Source organism: Enhydra lutris, unplaced genomic scaffold (assembly GCF_002288905.1).
Source record: "Enhydra lutris kenyoni isolate GAN:26980312 unplaced genomic scaffold, ASM228890v2 scaffoldscaffold2, whole genome shotgun sequence".
Classification (NCBI taxonomy): domain Eukaryota; kingdom Metazoa; phylum Chordata; class Mammalia; order Carnivora; family Mustelidae; genus Enhydra; species Enhydra lutris.
The window spans coordinates 6,517,695-6,539,773 of record NW_019154086.1 but is presented as its reverse complement, the minus strand read 5'-3'; the positions used below and the strand labels follow the sequence as shown (position 1 = coordinate 6,539,773).

Here is a 22,079-nt window from a genome sequence, read left to right as displayed (position 1 = left end):
TTTTTATCTTTCGGGAGCTTGCAGGATTCCATCTACTGAAAGTTTAAAATCTTAACCAAAGATACATCAGGCAATTGAAATCTCATCATTTTTTCCAAGAAAATGGTGAACTTGCTGAAATGTGACCTCTGGCTCCATTTCATATCTGAAGAGTTTCTTCTGTTTTTTCCTTTGGTTACCACTTCTCACCTTTTTGCTTCATGCTTTGGGAACTCTTGTTATTCAAAGCAGAGACCTCGAATACATACCTTCTCTATTTTTATGTTAGATTCTGAATTTCAAAAACGGATCTCTATTTATCCTGCACTTGCTGATTGAGTTGTCTGTCCGATCAAGTCCTCTTTTCATTGCTTTGAAAAGAAGTTATTTGGCCTAGTGTTTTGATTTTAGACAGGGGGTTCTTATTGAACAAATGCAGTATTTTCTAAGTTAGATTATTTTCTAAGATTTTCATTTTCTTTCATCTGTTTCACATTAATGTTTCAGTCTTTTAACACGACGGAATATTTTCAGAGGTTTGGGGCTCAGTGTTAAGTTTTTTTTGTTTGTCTGTGGGTTTGGGTCCCTGAATTGTATTTGCTGATATATATTATTGCTACTTAGGAGCTCTGGCTACTAAAATTTACCCTCCATATCTTGTTCAAATACGGAGAAAACTCACCTGAACTTAACCCACCTGAAAAGCAGGTAGGATAAGGATGCCACTCACAACATCTCCCTTACTATTCTAGGTACTAAGAAGTATCTCCTCAAAGTCTACAGCCTGAGAGTCCCCTGTCCTGGGAATGACCATAAAGAAATTCAGGGGCTGGAGCAAAGCTCTACAAGAACAGAGCAGAGACTCTGTATGCTGTTCAGTGAACAAGGAGGACAAACCCTAAAAAGAAAAAACAGAAGAGCAGGGCACTGTATCCTTGTCATTTGATTGGACAGAGAACACCAGGCAACGAATCAGAGTGGGCTCAAGCTTCTCTTTTGCGGTTACTGGGAAAGATTCAGCTGTTTTCAGGTAGCATTTTAAGGGAAGTGTGGAAAAGCAATGGTGGTTGTCCTAATTGCTTCACTTTCCAGAATTAGCTCTCTAACGGTTTCCAGAAGATCCAAAAAGGTTAGCTATTTACTCATTAATTTAATCTAAATCTGTTTACTTATTAACTTCCTATGGGCACAACAAGTTGGTGTTTTTTTTTTTCAACATTAACAGCAGCAGGGGATCTTCGACTTTCAATAACAATTTTTTTTAGCATACTCTGTTAGAAAAAAAAAATTCCAAACCAAAGACTAACAGTCTTAATGGCTTCATTATCAAGAGGTACTGTATTAGCCTCCTCTACAAATTCCCACAAACGTAGCAGCTTAAAACAACACACATTTCTTAGCTTAGCTTAGTTTGGAAGTCTGAAATAGGTCAGCAAAACTGTTTGGGGGCTCTAAGGGAGAATCCATTGCACGGTCTTTCCCCGCCTCCAGAGGCTGCCTGCATCACTTGGCTTGTGACCACTTCCTCCATCTTCAGAGCCAGCTGGCAACATCTTCTCTCCTCTCTGACCTCCTGCCTCCCTCTTCTAAGGATGCTTGTAAGGAATTTGGCCCACCTGAAAAATCCAGAATAATCTCTCTTCTCAAGATTCTTAAGTTATTCACATCTACAAAGTCCCTTTTGAATGTGAGGTAACATATTCAGCAGTTCTGGGGATGAGGACAAAGACATCTGTGGTGGTGGTGGTGGCATTATTTGGCCTGTCACAGTTGCTGTTCATTAAATGTTTTCTGTGTGGCAGCTATTCTACCAGAAGCAAGTCCTGTAATCTCATTATTCTTTAAAACAACCGTGTGGTATTGTTACTGATAAGAAAATGGAGGCCGAGAGGAGATCAGAAGACCTCTCTCCTAAACCCCAGCCAGTTTGTCCAACTGCCTACTTGACATCTCCACTTGGATGTCCCATAGTCCTCTCAGACTTAACATGTCCCAAAGTAAGCTCTTGTGATTTCTCCCTACAACCTACCCCACCAGCAACAATCCCCATCTCAATGTCACCATCCTTTCAGCTGCTCAGGCCACCAGAATCACTCCGTCTCCTCTTTCTTGCACCTCTTGCTTCTGATGGGTCACAAAATCCTGCTAGCTCTCCCCTCATAACATGGGCAGAATTTGACTATGTCTCACCATTTGCATGGCTACCCACTCAGGTCTCAGCTCTCCTCATCTCACCCTTGGATGATTAGAGCAGGTTGCTAATCATGATGTAGCCTTCCTACCTCTGCTCTTACCTCCAGTTAATGTATTTTCAACAGCCAGAGTGATCTTTTAAAAAACATAAATGAGAGCTTGTGACTCCCCTGCTCAAAACACTCCAATGCCTTTCTGCCTCATTTAGAAGAATAGCCAAAGTCCCATTCTATCATCTTCAAAGCCCTATATGATGCCACTTCATCTCCTATGTCTCTTCCCCTTACTCACTTCACTCCAGCTGTATCAACCTTCTTGCTGTTCTTTGATACTTCCAAGCATACTACAGCCTCCCGGGCTTTGCGTTTGCTATTTTCTCCATGTGGAATACTTTCCTCTAGATGTTGGCATAATAAGCCTCCTCACCTCTTTCAGGTCTTCACCCAGATATCATTTCATAGGAAAGCCTTTTTAACCCCTCCATCCCTAACATTTTATATTAAAATATTACTCCTCTATCCCTAACATTTTATATTCCCACTTTCTTTTTTTTTTTTTAAAGATTTTATTTATTTATTTGACAGAGAGAGAGATCACAAGTAGACAGAGAGGCAGGCAGAGAGAGAGAGAGAGAGAGAGAGAGGGAAGCAGGCTCCCCGCCGAGCAGAGAGCCCGATGCGGGACTCGATCCCAGGACCCTGAGATCATGACCCGAGCCGAAGGCAGTGGCTTAACCCACTGAGCCACCCAGGCGCCCCAATATTCCCACTTTCTGTTTTATGTTTCTCTTTGGCACTTATCTCCATCTAACCTACTATTTACGTGACTTACGTCATAGGTAGGCATGTGTGTGAGTATACAGTTGTGGTAGCTAGCCTCCAAAGTGACTCCCAGTGAGTTTCGCCTCTTGGTGTTCAAGCCCCCTCCCATGTTGAATAGGGAAGACCTCTATAAGCAAGATCATATGTACATTATGTATACATATATATTATATATATCTCATGTATAGATGTATACATGTATATTATATATCTGTTATGTATATACATAATCAATCAGAAAAGATGGTGCATTACTCCAAAGCTAGGTCATAGGACATCACAGCTTTCACCTTGTTCTGTCTTGGATCACTGACTCCAGAGGAAGCCACCGCCCATGTTGTGAAGACACTCAGGCAGCTGTAGGGAGAGGTCCACATAAAGAAGAAATGAAGCCTCCTGCCAACAGTCAGCATCCACTAGCCATCCATGTGAGGGAACCCACTTGGAAGTAAATCCTTTAGCCCCACTCAAGTTTTCAGATGACTACAGCTCCAGTCAATGTCTTGACTACAACTTCATGAGAAACCCTGAGCTAGAATCGAGCTAAGCTAGTCCCAAATTCCTGACCTGAAGAAATATCGTCAACCAAAACATGACTCTTTCTTCCAACCTTACCTCAGTAGGAAATCTCTTTAAAAGTCTCAGCAATATTTGGTAAATCTAGGGTGTTTAAATGTTTTATAGTGTTGTACTGTTCACATTCCCTAGTGTAAGAGAACAATCTTTATTTGTAGCTAAAATCTTAATACCTGTAAAAGGAAAAATTCAGTCTTTTCCACACTGACACACGAAATCTTTCTGTGACAATTCTGGTTTTAATTTTTATTTATATTACAATTTCTAAATTGAGTCTGAATATAATGTACCTTATATGAATACCAGTGTCTGTGTGTGGACACTTGAACTATATAATTGGTGCTTTGTACACACTTTGATTTAGAAGGCACTTACAAGTGGTCTTCATGGTAATGTCTGAGAAGCTCTCAGGGAAGGTACTCTTTCCATTTTACAGATGAGAAAAATCAATTGTCAAAGAAGTTGAGGTATCCTCTTAAGATTACATGAGTAGGGAATGGCCAATCTAGAATTTCTCTACATTCTCATTCAGTTCCTCACATCGCTCTAGACAGTTGTTGGCAGGGTTTGTACTGACCTGAGGTAATTAAGTCAAGTGCAGCAGGAACTCCAATGAGTCTGGGGAGAAGCTGGGTTCCTCTTGCACCAGGAAGGATTCCTAATGTAACTTCTGGGAAGCCAATTTGAGCCTATCAAAGTTTGAAGACATGAAGATCATAAGAATGAGATGACCTGTAAAATCAAGGCAACCATTCCCTTGGATTTCCCACACTCTTGAAAACACTGTTTCATAATATACAGCAAATATTATACAGGGAAAATGAGTCCACACTCTACTTAATTAACAGCATAAACAAAGCTGTGCTTCATGCTGAAACATATCTCTAACTTCTTACACATTTTTTCTCTGACTCCATTATGAGTTGTTTGGGCCAACAAAAATGATATTCTCCAGAAACAGCTTTATGGAGCCCTAAAAGAGTGAGGCAGCCAAGAAATTAAAAAAGACAACCCACAGAATAGGAGAGAATATTTGCTAATCATATATGTAGAATACATAAAGAGCTTTTCAACTCAATAATATAAAGACAATCCAGTTAAAAGGGGGCAAAGGCTCTGCATAGACATTTCTCCAAAGAAGAGATACAAACGGGCCAATAAGCACATGAAGAGATGTTCAATATCATTAGCCATCGGGAAAATGCAAATCAAAGCCACAAATTCACATCCAATAGGATGACTATAATAAAAAGACAGACAATAACAAGTGTTGGAGAGGAAGTAGAGAATACAAAACCTTCATACATTGTTAGTGGAAATAAAAAATGGTACACTCTGGAAAACAATTTGGCAGTTCCTCAAATGTTGAACATAGAGTCTCCATATGACCCAGCAATTCCACTCCTGGGTATGTACACAAGAGAAATGAAAACATGCCCACCAAAAAAAAAAAAAAAAAAAAAAAAAAGTACACAAATTTTCATAGCACCATTATTCAAAAATGCCAAGAAAATGGAAACAACCAAATGTCCATCAATGGATGAATGGAAAAAGAAAATGTGGTATATCCATACAGGGGAATATTATTAGGCTGTAGAAAGGAATGAAGTACTAATACAGGCTACAGCATGGGTGAACCTTGAAAACATTATGCTAAGTGATAGAAGCCAGTCATAAAAGACAACAAGCTGTATGATTCCATTCATATGAAATGTCTAGAATGGGCAAACCCATACAGACAGAAAGATTAGTGGTTGTCAAGGACTGGGGGAGAGGGTAGATGGTAGGTTACTCCTAAAGAGTATGAATTTTCTTTTTGGAATAATAAAATGTTCTAAAATCAACTGTGGTAATGGTTACACAACTCTGTAAATATGCTAATACACCATTCAATTGTACACTTTAAATGAGTGCATTATATGGTATTTGAATTATATCTCAATAAAGCTATTGCAGAAAAATAATCAGGCAACAACCTCAGTCCAGACAAGAGAGTGAGCTTGAGTCCTTTATCACATGCCTCTCCTGGCTATTTAAAAGTGGGTAAAGCTTGGGGCATCTGGGTGTCTCTGTTGGGTAAGTGTCTGGCTCTTGATTTCAGTTCAGGTCATGGTCTCAGGGTTGTAAGATCAAGCCCTGCATTGGGCTCATGCTGGGGCATGGAGCCTGCTTGAGATTCTCTCTTTCCCTTTCCGTCTGTCTGCACTGCTTGCCCTCCACCATCCCCCCCACCGACTCCAGCACCCCCCACCCCTGCACACATGCTCTCCCTCTGTTTAAAAAAAAAAAAAAAAAAGGCTAGAGCTCTGTTAGTCATCTTCTAGGTTCAGGATGGGAAGAGGAAAGCACTTTAATGCAGACTGTCATTTACCCACATTGTAATGCCCACAGCTCCAAAATAAATATCTGAGCCTCTCTCACACAAGGCTTTCCTAACAGTCAGTCATGATTTTTTCCACCACTATTCATCCCCATCCCCAGCTGACTTATTGCTCATAACTTAGATCTGCACTCGGTGTGCAGAAGGCACATTAAGAGGGACACATAAAAAGGAGCACTTAGAATATACGTCTTTATTCATAAGCCTTTATAAAAATTAAAATGCCCTAAGGGGGGGGTGCCTGGGTGGCTCAGTGGGTTAAAGTCTGCCTTCGGCTCAGGTCATGATCCCGGGGTTCTGGGATCAAGCCCCACATCGGGCTCTCTGTTTCTTGGAGAGCCTGCTTCCTCCTCTCTCTCTGCTGCCTCTCTGCCTACTTGTGATCTCTGTCTGTCAAATAAATAAATAAAATCTTTTAAAAAAAATTAAAATGCCCTAAGGAAACAAATAAATTATGGTATAGCTATAAGACAAAATTATGTAGCCATTTAAAATGATAGTTTTAAGGACTATTTACAATAAGAATAACAGCAAATTTCTCATCAGAAACCATAGAGGCCAAGAGGCAATGGGATGATGTATTCAAAGCATTTCAGTGTTTTTACTTTCAGGTAAAAACCTACTTTCAGGTAAAAACCTATCAAACAACAGCTCTATACCTGGCAAAACTAGCTTTTGAAAATGAAGATAATTTAGGGTGCCTGAGTGGCTCCGTTGGTTAAGGGTCCAGTTTAGTGTCTGACTCTTGGTTTCGGCTCAGGTCATGATGTCATGGATCATGAGATGGAGCCTGAGCAGGGCTCTGAGCTCAGTGGGAGTCTGCCTGAAGATTGTCTTCCTCTCCCCCCACCCCCAACTTATGCACACAAATGAGCACATGTACTCTCTTTCTCTCTAGAATAAATATTTTTTTTAAAAGATAGCAAAGAAAAAAAAGGTGTAAGAAAAAAAATACTAGGTAGGAAAAAGACCAGAAGAAAACAAAATAGAATGCTAATAGTAGTTATTTCTGTACTGTGAGTTTATGGGTGATTTTAGTTTATATCTTTACAGTTTCCTGTATTTTCTAGTCTATTACAATGATCGGTATTATCATTATCATTAGAAAATTATGTTACTTATAGGGGCGCCTGGGTGGCTCAGTCATTAAGCGTCTGCCTTCAGCTCAGGTCACGATCCCAGGGTCCTGGGATTGAGTCCCACATCGGGCTCCCTGATCAGCAGGAAGCCTGGTTCTCCCTCTCCCACTCCCCCTAATTGTCTTCTCTCTTGCTGTGTCTCTCTCTGTCAAATAAATAAATTAAATCTTTAAATAAATAAAATCTTTAAAAAAAAAAAGAAAAAGAAAACCATGTTATTTACAAAAACGCTACCATTGTAAGACTGGTATCACAGACTTCATCTACATATCTAATAGCCCAAATTGTATCTATCTACAGAAACAAATGGATTTACAGTTTTGTGCTATTTTCAAATAGAAAATTGTCTTCTTAGGGACTGATAATTATGAGGGACCACAAAACTGAAACCTTTGAGATAGGACATAAAATTTTAGGGGCACCTGGGTGACTCAGTCAATTGGGCGACTACCTTCAGCTCAGGTAATGATCCAAGATCAGGGTCCTGGGATCGAGCCCCACATTGGGCTCCCTGATCAGTGGGGGGCCTGCTTCTCCCTCTCTGTCTGCTGCTTCCCCTGCCTGTGTTCTCCTGCTCTGTCTCTGTCAAATAAGAAAAAATAAAATCTTAAAAGAATTTTTTTTTTACAGTACACATACTCAGGATGATAGTCAAACTATTTTCTATCTCATACTGCATGAACATGGCTCAGAGGAACCTGACCTGAGCCATATTACTGGAGCAGAGTCCTGGGGGCCCAGTACTGACCCAGGACTTTCCCTTTAGGTGGTAGATCATAGGGAGACCCAAGGGATAGGGTAAGGGGAATCAATTGGGACAGTCACGGGGCTCAGGGTAATAGCTATTCACCCATCGGAATAGACATATTTTCAACAACTACTTCCACTGTGCTGGGGCACAGCAGCAGAAAAACCAGTGCTGAAAATACATGAGTTGTTACCCAGTGAGCTCGTCCTTTAAAATGAACACCTCTGAGGCATACATAGCATTTAGATTTTGCCTTAAAGAAAAATCCCGCACACCAGGCCCCATAAGGAGTTTTAGCTGTTACCTCTGCATGGGCAATCCTATAGTGACAGCCCAGGGCCAGCTCCAGTCCCCCTCCTAAAGCCAGGCCTTGAATAGCCGCCACCACAGGCTTCTCATTTCTCTGTATTTCATCTACTACATGTCCCAGGACGAGGTCAGACATTCTTGGTGTACCAAAGCTGTGGATATCAGCCCCTAAGGACACAGACAAGGGAAAAGAAAGCTGAGAAAGACTTGGGCTCTGTTATATAGTGATAAGGTAACAGACAACTCTCAAGGAATCTCAGACTCTTAGGGTCCATGAAACATTTTATCTTTTGGGTGGACACACAGCGAAGAAAGAACAGCCTGGAAAACGTAGAACAACATGAGAGAAAATCCCCAAATCTTTATCAGGAATCCTGTAATCTTCTGAAGTCTGTCTTTCTATATGACAGGTAGCTACCCTACCTTTAAATAATTAAGGGGCACCTGGGTGGCATAGTTGGCTAAGTGTCTGACTTGGTTTCAGCTCAGGTCATGATCCCAGGGTCCTGGGATCGAGCCCCACATCGGGCTCCCTGCTTAGCATGGAGTCTGCTTGAGTCTCTCTCCCTTTGCCTCTCACACTCATGCTCTCTCTCTAAAATAAATAAGTAAAAATCTTTAAAAAAATGTTTTATAAAAATTAAAAAGCTCAGGGGGCACCTGGGTTTAGTCGGTTGAGCGCTGACTCTTGGTTTTGGCTGAGGTCATGATCTCAGGGTCATGAGATTGAGCCCCAGGTGAGACTCCACACTCAGCAGGGTCTGCTTGAGATTCTTTCCCTCTCACTCTTCCTCCTCCTCTGCCTCTCCCCTGCTTGAATGTGTACTCTCTCTCTCTCTCTCTCTCTCAAATAAATCAATACATAAAAATCTTAAAAAAAAAAAAAAAAGGTTAAAAAGCCCAGAGAAGGGGAACAGAGATTCTGAGGTTGAACCAGCCCTTCCTAATCTTTTGCATGGTATTGCTCACCAACCCTATTCACAGCAAGTTAGACCCATATCTTTGTTAAGAGCATGAAGGCATTACAACATAAAACTTCAGCAGAAAAACATACATATTTATGAATTACATGTTCATCAACCAGCTTGGAATTATGTTTTCATAATAGATTTTTTTTGTGATCAAAAAAAGTAACAACATTTATATGTTTTCCTAATCATAAAAATAACACATGTGGGGCGCCTGGATGGTTCAGTGGGTTACACATCTGCCTTCAGGTCAGCCCCAGGGTCCTGGGATCCAACTCTGAGTCATGCTCCCTGCTCAGTGGGAAGCTCACTTCTCCCTCTCCCTCTGCTGCTCCCTCTGCTTGTGCTCCCACTCTCTAATAAATAAATAAAATCTTAAAAAAACAAAACATGCATTACAGGAAATTTTAAAAATATACAAAGTAATTAAAAACACAAAGACCACCTCAAAAATCACCACACAGAGATAACAATGTAATATTTTGGAGGAATTCTTAGTTGTTTCCCAGTGCATATATGTAAATGGCTTTGTGACCTTCAGTAAGCTATTTATTTAGCCTTTAATCTCAACACCTTTCTTAAATGACTTTGAATTAAACAAAAATTTACTGTAATATACATTTAACAATACTGAGAGCATTCTATAACGTCATTTTTCATATTTTCCTTTATTCACATAACATTATAAATACTGAGCATTTTCCCTATAGCATTATCTATCCTTTAAAAACATTAAGCAAGGGTGCCTGGGTGGCTTAGTCAGTTCAGCATCTGCCTTCCGCTCAGGTCATGATCCCAGGGTTCTGGGATCAAGCCCCATGTCAGGCTCCTTGTTCAGCAGTGAGCTCTCTTCTCCCTTCGCCTGCCACTCCCCCGATTTTGCGCGCGCGCTCTCTCTCTCTTTCTCTCTGTCAAAGAAATAAATAAAATCTTTGAAAAAGCAAAAACGGTAGCTCTTTCTGCCCATGGGTCCTGTCCCTGGGCTTTAATAAAATCACCTTTTTGCACTCAAATAAATAAATAAATATAAATTATTTATAAATAAATATATAAAAATAAATAATATATAATATGTCTATTATTAATATATTATATAATATATTATATATAATTTACATATTATATTTTATATTTAATATTATATTAATATAAATATTTATACTATAAATATAATATTTAAGATATATAAAATATAATTAATATATAAGTATATGACATATAAATAAATAAATATTTATTTATTTATTTATTGGTATAAGTTAAAAAGTTAAAGCAATCATTTCATATTCAGCCTATTCATGTTTTTGTTTCTACCTGCTCCTTACCTAGCATTATGTTTTTTTCTTACCCATTCATCATATTCCTATTCTAATCTAGTGTTATTACTATTGTTCTTATATAGATTTCTTTTTGGCTTAAGAAAAACAAGATCTACTTCACCCTGTAACTTTAGATTTAAACAATATTTATATCCTGATAGCAATTAGCACATACTGGATAAACACTTTACACTGGGCACTGTGCTAAGTAGTTTGATATATTCTCTTACTTAATTTTCTTAACACCTAGTTTAAGTGTCTAACAATCCCCATTTTACAGGTCAGGAAGTTAAGGCTTTGAGCTGTGAAGTGGCTAGTTCAAACATATGACCAGTTAATTACTGGTAGAAAAAGGATTTGAACTTGGGCAGTTTAACTACATAGCCCATATTCTTAAATGTTATACTACATACCTCCTTCCACTTGCAGCATAAGGTTAGTATTATTATCCCATTTTACAGAAACCAAGGCACAGATAAGAGTACAGTGATTTCACTGTTTAACTGTGTATTTCTGGCATATAGAAATGTAACTAATTTTTGGATATTGATTATATATCCAGCAAAATTCTCATATTAATTCTAGTAGTTTTCTAATAGATTATTTTTATTTTCTGCAAACACTATCATATCTTCTGAATAATGAAGTTTCATTTTTTCCTTTCCAATCCCTATACCTCTCATTTGTTTTTCTGGCCTTACTGGGCTGGCCAGGGCCTGAAGCACAATGTCAAACAGAAATGGTGATAGCAGCTAGCCATGTCTTGTTCCTTTCTCAGAAGGAGAGCTTTCAGTTTATCATTTTATTTGATGTTTGCTGTAGATTTTCCAAAATGGATTAAGACATTTTCTTTCTATACCTAGTTTACCAGGAATTTTTATTTTTAGTACGTGTCAGATGTTATCAAATGTTTTCTTCTGCATTTCTTGAAAAAAAAGAATCACATGTTTTTTCTTTTCCAATCTTTTAACAGAATAAAATAAATTAATCTTCTAATGTTCAACCAATCTGGTATTTCTGGGGGAAAAGGTGATGTCTTCTACTTTTTATTCTTTGTTAGATTCAATTTTATAATATATTGCTCAAGATTTTTTATATCTAGTTTTGTGAATGAAACTGGCCTTTCACTTTGCCTTTTTTTTTTCCCCATTGCAAATTTCATTCACAAATTTTGCTTTTTCATACAGGCCTTGACAGGTGTTGGTACCAAGGTTATGCTAGTCTCACATAATGAATTGGAAAGTGTATTGGATTGAACCTATGACACTTGCTTTATTTGGAAATAGGGTCTTTGCAGATATAATTGAGTAATGATGAGGTCGTACTGGATAAGCATGGATCTGTCTCAGCTCAGGGAAGTCTGGACACAGGGGAGAGGGCCGTGGGCGAGAGGCAGGGATAGGAGTGAGAGAGTAACAAACCAGGGAACACCAAGTGCTGCCGGCAACCACAGAAGCGAGAGGACACCAAGAAAAGATTCTTCCCTAGAGCGTCCGGAGTAAGAATGGCCTTGCAGATATCTTGACTTTGAACTTCTACCCTCCAGAACTATGAGAGAACAGATTTCTGTTGTTTTCAGTCACCTAGTTTAAGTCATTTGTTACCGCAGCCCTAGGAAACTAATATGGGAAGTGTTCCCTCTTTTTATATTCCCTAAAAAAAAAAAATTTGTGTAAAATTAGAATAATATTTTCCTTGACTTTTTAGTTAGGGCTTGCCAAGAGTCACCTGTGGCTAGAGTTTATTTTGTGAGATTTTTGATTACTGACTCAATTTCTTTAATGGCTTTCTATTTCCTCATGAGTCATATTGGGAAGCCATAATATTTTCATAATATTTGTGTTATCTTTTTTAATGGCTACAGCATCTGCAGTGATAGCCCATTCATCATTTCTCATGTATATTGTGTCTTCTCTTTTTTTTCTTGATCAGTCTTCTCCAGAGGTTTGTCAATTTTACCAGTCTTTGGAAGAACTAATTTTGACCTAATTTTGAATCACATTTGTTTCTATCTCATTAATTTCTCCTCATAATTCCCTTCCTTCTACTTTATTGGGTCTATTTCACGGCTTGTTTTGTTAGTTCCTTGATACAGATGCTTAGCTCATTATATTTCAGTCTGTTTTCTTTTCTGATAAATACCTTTATGGTTATAAATCTCCTGTTAGTGCCTGGGTAGCTCAGTGGGTTAAAGCCTCTGCCTTCGGCTCAGGTCATGATCAAAGGGTCCTGGGATCAAGCCCCACATCCGGCTCTCTGCTCAGCAGGGAGCCTGCTTCCTCCTCTCTCTCTGCCTGCCTCTCCCCCTACTTGTGATCTCTGCCTGTCAAATAAATAAATAAAATCTTTTAAAAAATAAATAAATAAATAAATAAATCTCCTGTTAACTTTGCTTTAGCTGTATCCTTCAAGTTACATATGTCTCATTTTCTCTATCATTTAGTTCAAAATATTTTCTAAATTCTATTACAATTTCTGCTTTGGCTCAGAGATTATTAAGAAATGAATTTAGGGGCGCCTGGGTGGCTCAGTGGGTTAAGCCTCTGCCTTCAGCTCAGGTCATGGTCTCACGGTTCTGGGATCGAGTCCCGCATCGGGCTCCCTGCTCGGCAGGGAGCCTGCTTCCTCCTCTCTCTCACTCTGCTTGCCTCTCTGCCTACTCGTGATCTCTCTCTGTCAAATAAATAAAATCTTTAAAAAAAAAAAAAAAGAAATGAATTTAATTTCTAAATGTATGGGTATTTCTAGTTATAGTTTTGTTATTGATTTCTAGTTTAATGACATTGTTGTCAGTGAATGTATTCTAAGTGAAATTTATTGAGACAAATTTAATGAAAGTCTAACAACTCCTAATGCTTTTCTAGAATAATTTTTTCTGTCATTGAGCTCTAACTACATTCTCTCTTTTCTACCTCCTTTCTTACAAAGAAGTAATCAAGTTCTACATAATTGGGATCCCTCTTTCCATGCCACAAAGTCACTATCTTCGGCTCCTGATCTCAACTTTTCAAACAACAAAGTAAGCCATTTAATAACTGTATTTTAATAATAGTATTTTAATCTCTCTCAGGCTCATCTTTCTCACCCGTGAATGGAGATTTACTGAGGATTAAAATATAATATGTGTAAAAATACTGCTTTCATTATTAATAAGTAAATAACCTATACAACCGGCACACAGTAGGCAAGGTAACTGGTAACTACTATAATGATTAACATTTATACATTTCTTTATTGTTATGATTCCAATACTTATTTCTTCTCAGGTTTCAATGAACATACATTAAATTCCCTTGGCTGCAGTAAGATCACGTAGACCTTCCTATCCACGTGATTTTGTCAAAGGGCATAAACATATTCAGTGGGGAAAAGGAGAAAAGTTGTCACAAATACCACTGAATCCCTATTTCAGATTCTTTTGCCGTATGTTTTCAATATTTTTGCATCTTCATGGAGTAACCCAGTAAAGACTGTCATGGTCCCTGAGATGGGTGACCTTCAGAAGAAAAATGAACTCCATTTCAAGTTGCTGTGTGAAATAAAAAATAACATTTACTGAACATCTTCTGATATAGGAAGGCACTACACTTCCAGATATACCTCATATAACATCACAAAAACCTGTTAAGATAGATATTACTATCTGCTTTCTTTTTTTAAGATTCTATTTATTTGAAGCCAAATGATGGAAAGAGCCTAGATGTGCATCAGCAGATGAATGGATAAAGAAGATGTAGTATACACACACACACACACACACACACACACACACACACACACACACAGGAATACTATGCAGCCATCAAAAAACCCAAACTCTTGCCATATGCAATGATGTGATAGAGGGTATTATGCTAAGAGAAATAAGTCAATCAGAGAAAGACAATTATCATATGATCTCCCTGATATGAAGAATTTGAGAAACAAGACAGAGGATCGTAGGGGAAGGGAGGGAAAAATGAAGCAGGACAAAACCAGGGAGGGAGACAAACCATTAGAAACTCTTAATCTCGGGAAACAAACTGAGGGTTGCTGGAGTGGAGCAGGGTCGGGGGGATGGGGTAGCTGGGTGATGGACATTGGGGAGGGTATGTGCTATGGTGAGCGCTGTGAGTTGTATAAGACTGATGAATCACAGACCTGTACCCCTGAAACAAATAATACATTATATGTTAATTTTTAAAAAGATTCTATATATTTGAGAGACAGAGAACAAAATGAGAAAGAGAGAGAGTGCACAAGCTTGTGGTGGGGGGCAGCGGGGAGGGCAGAGGGAGAGGGACAAACAGACTTCCCGCTGAGCAAGGAGCCTGCTATGGGGCTCAATCCCAGGACCCTGGGATCATGAGCTGAGCCAAAGGCAGATGCTTAACCAACTGAGCCACCCAGGTGGCCCTACTATCTACCTTCTAAATAGAGAAATTGAGGTTCAGGAGATAACAGGGATTTGCCCAAGCTCCCATAGGGTGGAGCTATATGCAGAGCAGGTATGTACCAACATACCTGCTAGTGGTTAGTGTTAGTTAGTATATATTAGCAGGCATAACACCCAGCAAGCCTGGCACTAAATGTCTTCCAAAGGCCCAATCCAATATAAAGGAGAGTAAGATCAGAATCTTCTCTGGGTCTCCTTGTGACTGTGTCTCTACAATGTTTCTCATTCCCACTCAAGTCTCCCATATCTTTTACCCACCCTATGGCATTACCCACAGAGACAGCTCATGCACTATCGGTCTCAGTTTGTGGCTGGTTTCCGGAGACAGCAGGAGAGGGTTAGAGACTGGTTACCTGCAGAGAATTTGCCATCTGCTCCACAAATCACAATGGCTTTTACTGTATGGTCTGTTAGAGCTTTCTGCAGTCCCACTTTTATTCCATGGAGTACAGTCGTACTAAAAGAAAAAAAAAACACATGAGGCATTAGAATGGAGAGGAGAAGGGAGTTGAGGGAAATTGGAAGGGAAGTGAACCATGAGAGACTATGGACTCTGAAAAACAATCTGAGGGTTTTGAAGGGGCGGGGGGGTGGAAGGTTGGGGAACAAGGTGGTGGGTATTAGGGAGGGCACATATTGCATGGAGCACTAGGTGCGGTGCAAAAACAATGAATACTGTTACGCTGAAAATAAATAAAAAAATTTTTTAAAAAGGAATTTAATTTCTACCATCTCAGTGTTTTTTTCCTTTTCTGACAATGAAAAATGAAACATACAAACAATGGATAAAAACCTTAGTTACTTACTATTCAGTTTTCACTAATTTAATCAACTGATAATATGTACGTCAGGGTGCCTGGGTGGCTCACTTGGTTAAGAGTCTGCCTTCAGCTCAGGTCATGATCCCAAGATCTGGGATCGAGCCCCGCATTGGGCTCCCAGCTCGGTGGGGAACCTGCTTCTCCCTCTCCCTCTGTCCCTCTGCCCCACTCATGTTCTCTCTCTCTCACTCACTCTCTCTGTCTCAGATAAATAAAAATCTTAAAGAAATAATATATATTTCAACTTTGAATTAAGCATGAAGCTAAATAAATGAATAAACTTTTTAAAAAATAGTATTTTCCTGAACTTTGTTGTAACTTTGACCACTTAGAAGCAGCACTCATCAATTTTAAAATATTATTGTACACCCTCTATGTACAAGAAAAGGAGTTTACAACATTCTAGGAAACAACAAAATATCACACCATATGCTGTAATAAAAGTACAAAGAAAGTGAAGTGGACATTTACAAAGAGAAGAACTTACAATTTGTCATCCTAGCAAAATATAAGAAAACTGAAATAGTCTAAAAGAAACAACCTAAGAGATGTGTCAGGGGCTTCAAGTCACCCCAAATATCCAACCCTTCCCACTTTCTTTCAAGTATGACGCATCTAGTTTTTAGCTGGATACGTGACTGCCCAAAGTGAAGACTACATTTTCTGGCCTGTTATGCAGTAAAGCCAGTGTAAGGCATTAAATCCTGGACAATAAGATGATACTTTAAGAGTCCTTAAAGGATTGGGAATGCTTTTCTCTTTTCCTTTTCTGGCAGGAATGGGGATGTGATGGCTAGATCATGAGCAGCCATCATGGACCAAGAGGTGGAAGCCATGTATTGAGGATGGCAGAGCAAGAAATAAACAGACGGGGTCGCTGATGACTGTGGAGCAGTCATACCATTCTAAGACACTGCTCTGAAAGAAATCAACCTTTCCTTGTTTAATCCACTACTCTTTTGAGTTTTCTGTCTCTGACAGCTGAAACCAATACTAACTAATTTAAGAGGCAAAGGCAAAGTCTGGGAAAGAAAAGGCATGTAACTGCTACATTTCCTTAATGAGGGAGTCATCTACAGAATAGAGTCAAGATTAAATGAGTCTGCTGAAGGAAAAGAGAGCTGAAGGTAAATCCTCTGGATACACCCTCATTGAAGAAGTGGGAGAGGCTCAGCAGAGTGATTTAGTACCAAGGGAGCCCAAAGTCACAAAGATCAAGAGAAGAGAATTTGCCAAGAAGTAGAGGATCAATGAGTGTCAAGGGTTGGAGGAGGAGAACCTAGGAAATGTGATGAGGAATTGCTTAAAGGAAAAACGACAGAACCAGAGTCCAATTTTGCACTGGAATTCTAAGCATTCTGGGTAAAATATCTATTCTAGCATATAGGATGAAAAAGAAAAAAAAAACTTAAACAAATTTTTTTTAAAAACCAACAAACTGCTAGAAAAGCGAAATTGCTCAGATCAACAACTATGAGTTAAAATGTCAGGAAATAAAGGAGATACTGGTATATATTAACTCCTTTTTGCCTAGTTACTTTTCATCATTTAACCTAGATGACACCAGACAAAACCTCTTGGCTTTGACTGGTTAATTAGAAACCAAATCTACTAGGAGTACCTGGGCTCTGTGGGTTAAGCACCACTCTTGATCTCGGCTCAGGTCATGATCTCAGGGTCATGGGACCGAGACCCCCACACAATTCCCCCCACACCACCACATCCAGCCCCACATGGAGTCCCGAGTTGGCTCAGTGCTCAGAAGGGAGTCTGCTTGAGATACTCTCTCTTTCCCTCTGTCCCTCCCCCTGTGCTCACTCACTCTCTCACCCCCTCTCTCCCTAAAATAAATAAATAAATTTTAAAAGAAGGAGGAGGAGGTGAAAAAGAAGGAGGAGGAGGAAGAGGAGGAGGAAAGGAAGGACGGACAGAAGGAAGGAAGAAAGGAAGAAACCAAATCTGCTAATGAGATTTGGACCCATCCAGAACACTCAGAAGTTCAAAAGGCAAATATTTCCTTTGGGTAAATAATGGTTGCAAAAGTAGCCAAAATCAGTGCCACTGAGGACAAGAGGCTAGCTTCCCCCCTTTCAACCAAACTCTACTCTTTTACCTCTTACGGTCTCGCTAATTTTGCAAAAATCAAACACAGGGAAATGAAAATGGCTGTAAACAGGCACAGCTTTACCAGATTCAATCCGACAAAGGGACCACAGCCTTGTAACAATGAGTTTACATGGGTTAAGAAATAATTTTCTCTGGCGCCTGGCCTGCTCAGTTGGTTAAGCCATTGCCTTCGGCTCAGGTCATGATCCTGGAGTCCTGGGATGGAGTCCCGGAATTAAGTCCTGAATCGGGCTCCCAGCTCCACGGGGAGTCAGCTTCTCCCTCTGACCTTCTCCCCTCTCATGCTCTCTCTCTCTCTCTCTCTTAAATAAAATAAATAAATATTTTTTAAAAGGAACTTCTTAAAAAAACAAGACAAAAGAAATTATTCTCTCCCTTTAATATTGTCTAAGAGTGGAGAAATTTGAGTCTAGAGTAAAGATAACATTTTCATGGGTGCTGAGCAAAGCTCTTTAGCTTCTGTGGCTTTAGGAGGTCTTTCATGTGACAGTTTTTTTAAATCCAAAGGTCATCATATTAAGTTTGTAGCTTGTGACCAGCATTTTTTAAATCAAAGAAATAGAAGAGAAGAGAAAAATAGAATATGACAAACCATACACCATGTAAGGATAAGGGTTCTGTTTTGGGAGGTTTTCGGAGGGGGGGCTGTTTGTTTGTTTGTTGTTTGTTTGTTTCTGCCCAGTACAGAGCTTGAAGTCACAACCTGCTCCCCCAGATTAAGACCTGGGCTGAAATCAAGAGGCAGACACCTAACAGACTGAGCCACCCAGGCGCCCCATAAGGATAAGGTTTTTTTTTGTTGTTGTTGTTGTTTTTTTAAAGATTTTATTTATTTGAGGGAGAATGAGTGAGAGAGAGCATGAGAGAGGAGAAGGTCAGAGGGAGAAGCAGACTCCCCAAGTTGCTGGGAGCCCGATGCGGGACTCGATCCCGCAAGTCCGGGATCATGACCTGAGCTGAAGGCAGTTGCTCAACCAACTGAGCCACCCAGGCGCCCCAAGGATAAGTTTTGTTTGTCCTACACTTTAGAATCTTCAGCATAGGTAAATTTCACCACAACCTTAGGAGGTAGATACAAACTTTTCTCTTGCAGGGTGGGGGCGGGGGGTGGGGAAGGGGCAGGCTAAATATGAGAAACGCTTAAAATCACTATGAGAAAATATTTCTGGTTACGGGTATAACACTGTGAAACTTTTTCCCCAAGTTCGTGATGGGCATGGTTTGGCATTATGAGCAGAGGCTGACGCAGAGTCCTAATGTCTACTACCTCTAACTAAAACATAGACAAGTCCAAAATGGATATGTAATCATATCACTTACATTTTTCTTCATCAAAATCGAAATAACAGATATTTTGCTTTTTTTTTCTGAGAATGGCAAGAAACTGGACATATTCTTGTTATGATTTTATTCCTGCACCTCTTTTGTATTATTAAATGCAATAACTTGTATTAAAAATAAGAATTATTCTAATACTTATGATAAAATCAAATCTGACGACACTAAGATAAAAATTCAGTTAAAATTAGCAGGCCTCCTCATTCCAGTTTCTCTCTCTCCTTTTTTTCTATTAACATGTAATGTATTATTGGTCCCAGGAGTACAGGTGTGTGAATCATCAGTCTTAGACAATTCACAGCCCTCACCATAGCCCATACCCTCCCCAATGTCCACAACTCTACCCCGAGGCCCAGCAGCCCTCAGTTTGTTTTGTGAGATTAAGAGTCTCTTGTGGTTTATCTCCCTCCCGATCCCATCTTGTCTCATTTTTCCCCCTCCCTTCCCCCCACCCCGCCTCTCAAATTCCTCATATCAGAGAGATCATATGATGTTTGTCTTTCTCTGATTGTCCAGTCTCTTTTTGCTCCAGTGGTATGTCCTAAGGATGTTGACCAAAGGTCTTTCTGCTTGTTTTATATATTCTTCGTAAATTATAATTTCTGCTAATCCTACGCTCTGAGGATGGGTGGCTCTTTCCTGGTCTGATGGATCACTATCCTTTTAAGAAAGATATGCAAGAACCAAATGTATATAATTAAACATTTTTTAAATAAAAACCAGAAAAACCACCAGTTTTGAAAGCACGGCTGTTTAAGTACACTGCACACATCTGTGTGAAAGTTTACCAAGGAAGGTGCTCCACGATGAAATTAAAGAAGGTAACTGCACAGTCGTTTTTTGGGAAATGCTACTTAATGCGCTTTCTCCAAACATATCTTCCAGTGAAGCACCAAGGCCTTCAGTTTAGAACAGATCAGGAGAAAGAACTGCATTTCTCTGCCACATCACAATTCACCTGTTCTCACTGACTTGGAGTTAATGAGGACCTTTGTTTATTATTTATTTATTTATTTATTTATTTATTTATTTATTTTTTCCACAAATGTGAAGCCACCTTCTCATCGGCTTTTTAAATCTTTCAGTCACACATTGGTAGGGTGGCCTGGGCTTGGGGCTGGGAAGTGAGGGATCAAGGTCCGGTCAGCGAGGGATCAAGATCCGGTCAGCATTGTTACCTTTGGAACAGAACATACACTCGAGAAGTCAAAGCGGCTAACAAGCAGAAGGGCTGAGCACGAAGCTGGCACGGAGGATCCGGTCTGAGCCCAGCTCCCCCACTTAGTAGCCATCTGCCTGCCTCTGAGCCTCCGTTTCCTCACCAGCGAAACCGCGATCAGAGTTCGCAGCGAACGTTCACAAAGCTAACCGAAGCACCAGGCCGCGCCGCGCGGCGCCGTTCCGTCTGTGCCAGTGTCTTTCTGCGTTCCAAACAGCCGCGGGGTGAAAGCCTCGGAGCTGGCAGGCGGCGAAGGGCTCGCCGTCCGCGGGCCAGAGGCGACCGAGCCGGTTACCTGATGGCGTTGACCGGCGGGTTTCGGAGGCGGATCAGCGCCAGGCAGTTCCGCAACCGCTTGTACTCCGCCATGTCTCCTCGCTCGCGAAAGTCGCCTCCGTCTCCCACTGCTAGGCTATGCCGCGTTCCCCCAACCCCGCGCGGGTCCGGCCCCGGGAGGAGGGGCGGCCGCAGGGCCAATGTGAGCCGGCCGCCGCCTCCCGCCGCCAGTCCTCCCACCTGCTTCTCCTCCTCCACGACCCCAGCTCCGCTCTCGTGCTCTCGTTCTCTGTGCTGGTTCCTAGCACGACGTGGATGAGAGAGGACGGTGGAAGAAGGGTGCAACCGTAAGCAAGTCCAAGTTTGCAACGCTGCCTTCTCTGGACAACTTCTGGGTTCGCCAAGCTGGCGGAGCTGTCCTCATCAGTTTTCATCTTCATGATCCTTAACAGGGATAGATACCTGGGATCTTGCCATTCAGGTGATAGAACACAGGCGTGGGACATGAAATACACGCACCATGAATTTGATTTAAACCGGTATGGGACCAACCACTTACAGAACAGTAATTTTATCTGTCTCACTATAACGGCGCAGCCTAGTGAAATGTGTGGGTATCTTGTCTGCCCTAACCTTCTCTTTCTTTCTTTAAAAAAAAAATTCCCCATTGGGGCGCCTGGGTGGCTCAGTGGGTTAAAGCCTCTGCCTTCGGCTCAGGTCATGATCTCAGGGTCCTAGGATCGAGCCCCGCGTCGGGCTCTCTGCTCAGCAGAGAGCCTGCCTCTCTCTCTCTCTCTCTCTCTCTCTGCCTACTTGTGATCTCTGTCTGTCAAATAAATAAATAAAATCTTTTTTAAAAATTCCCCCAGTTTTGTTGGGATATAATTGACATACATCACTATAAAGTTAAAGGTATACCCCATAATGACTCACATCGATTGGAAAATGATTGCCGCAATAAGTTTAACAACCAGCATCTCATATACATTAAAAAAATGGACAAAAGGGGGGGAAACCTCTTTTCTTCTTCTGCCATTCCTAAGCATCGTGATTTCTAATCATTCATCCTCGAATTGAGCAGCTATTAAAATAACCCAGACCCAGCCCCTTCCCTCCAAAAGCACACCACCAAAACAAGGTTTTTCTAGATGCCATCAGCTCTGGTGGTCCTCCCAGTCAGTCCATCAGGCGGTCAGAAGGCAGTCTGGAAGTTTCAGAGGAAAACAAAATGAAACAATGGAATGCTTTTGTTCACTGGTGTATCACAAATCTCAGCAATGATAAGGGACTATTTTCATATTCTTTTACCTCTTGGGAATAAAACCAGGTTCTAAGTCTCAAGAAAGTAGTATTGGCTTGAAGCCCTGGGAACAAGCAGCAGTCTGAAGGTATCCAACCCATCACAGACAGCCAATCTAGCAAGGACAGCCC

General features: G+C 40.5%; 1 protein-coding gene across 2 annotated transcripts in view; it reads right to left on the bottom strand.

Moving 5' to 3' along the window:
• LOC111150208 (enoyl-CoA hydratase and 3-hydroxyacyl CoA dehydrogenase) overlaps positions 1 to 20,741 on the bottom strand; it is a 48,518-nt gene extending 27,777 nt beyond the window's left edge. Inside the window, exons 1-4 of one of the 2 annotated variants that reach the window (XM_022507628.1) lie at positions 20,668 to 20,741; positions 15,221 to 15,324; positions 8,141 to 8,313; positions 4,147 to 4,258 (exon numbers count right to left, since the gene is read on the bottom strand). In XM_022507628.1, coding sequence (XP_022363336.1) covers positions 4,147 to 4,258; positions 8,141 to 8,313; positions 15,221 to 15,324; positions 20,668 to 20,741 — 463 coding nt within the window. Of the gene's footprint in view, positions 1 to 4,146; positions 4,259 to 8,140; positions 8,314 to 15,220; positions 15,325 to 20,331; positions 20,365 to 20,667 lie in introns of those variants that run through there. The other variant, XM_022507636.1, reaches the window with a different exon arrangement.
• Between the last annotated feature and the right edge of the window lie 1,338 nt (positions 20,742 to 22,079).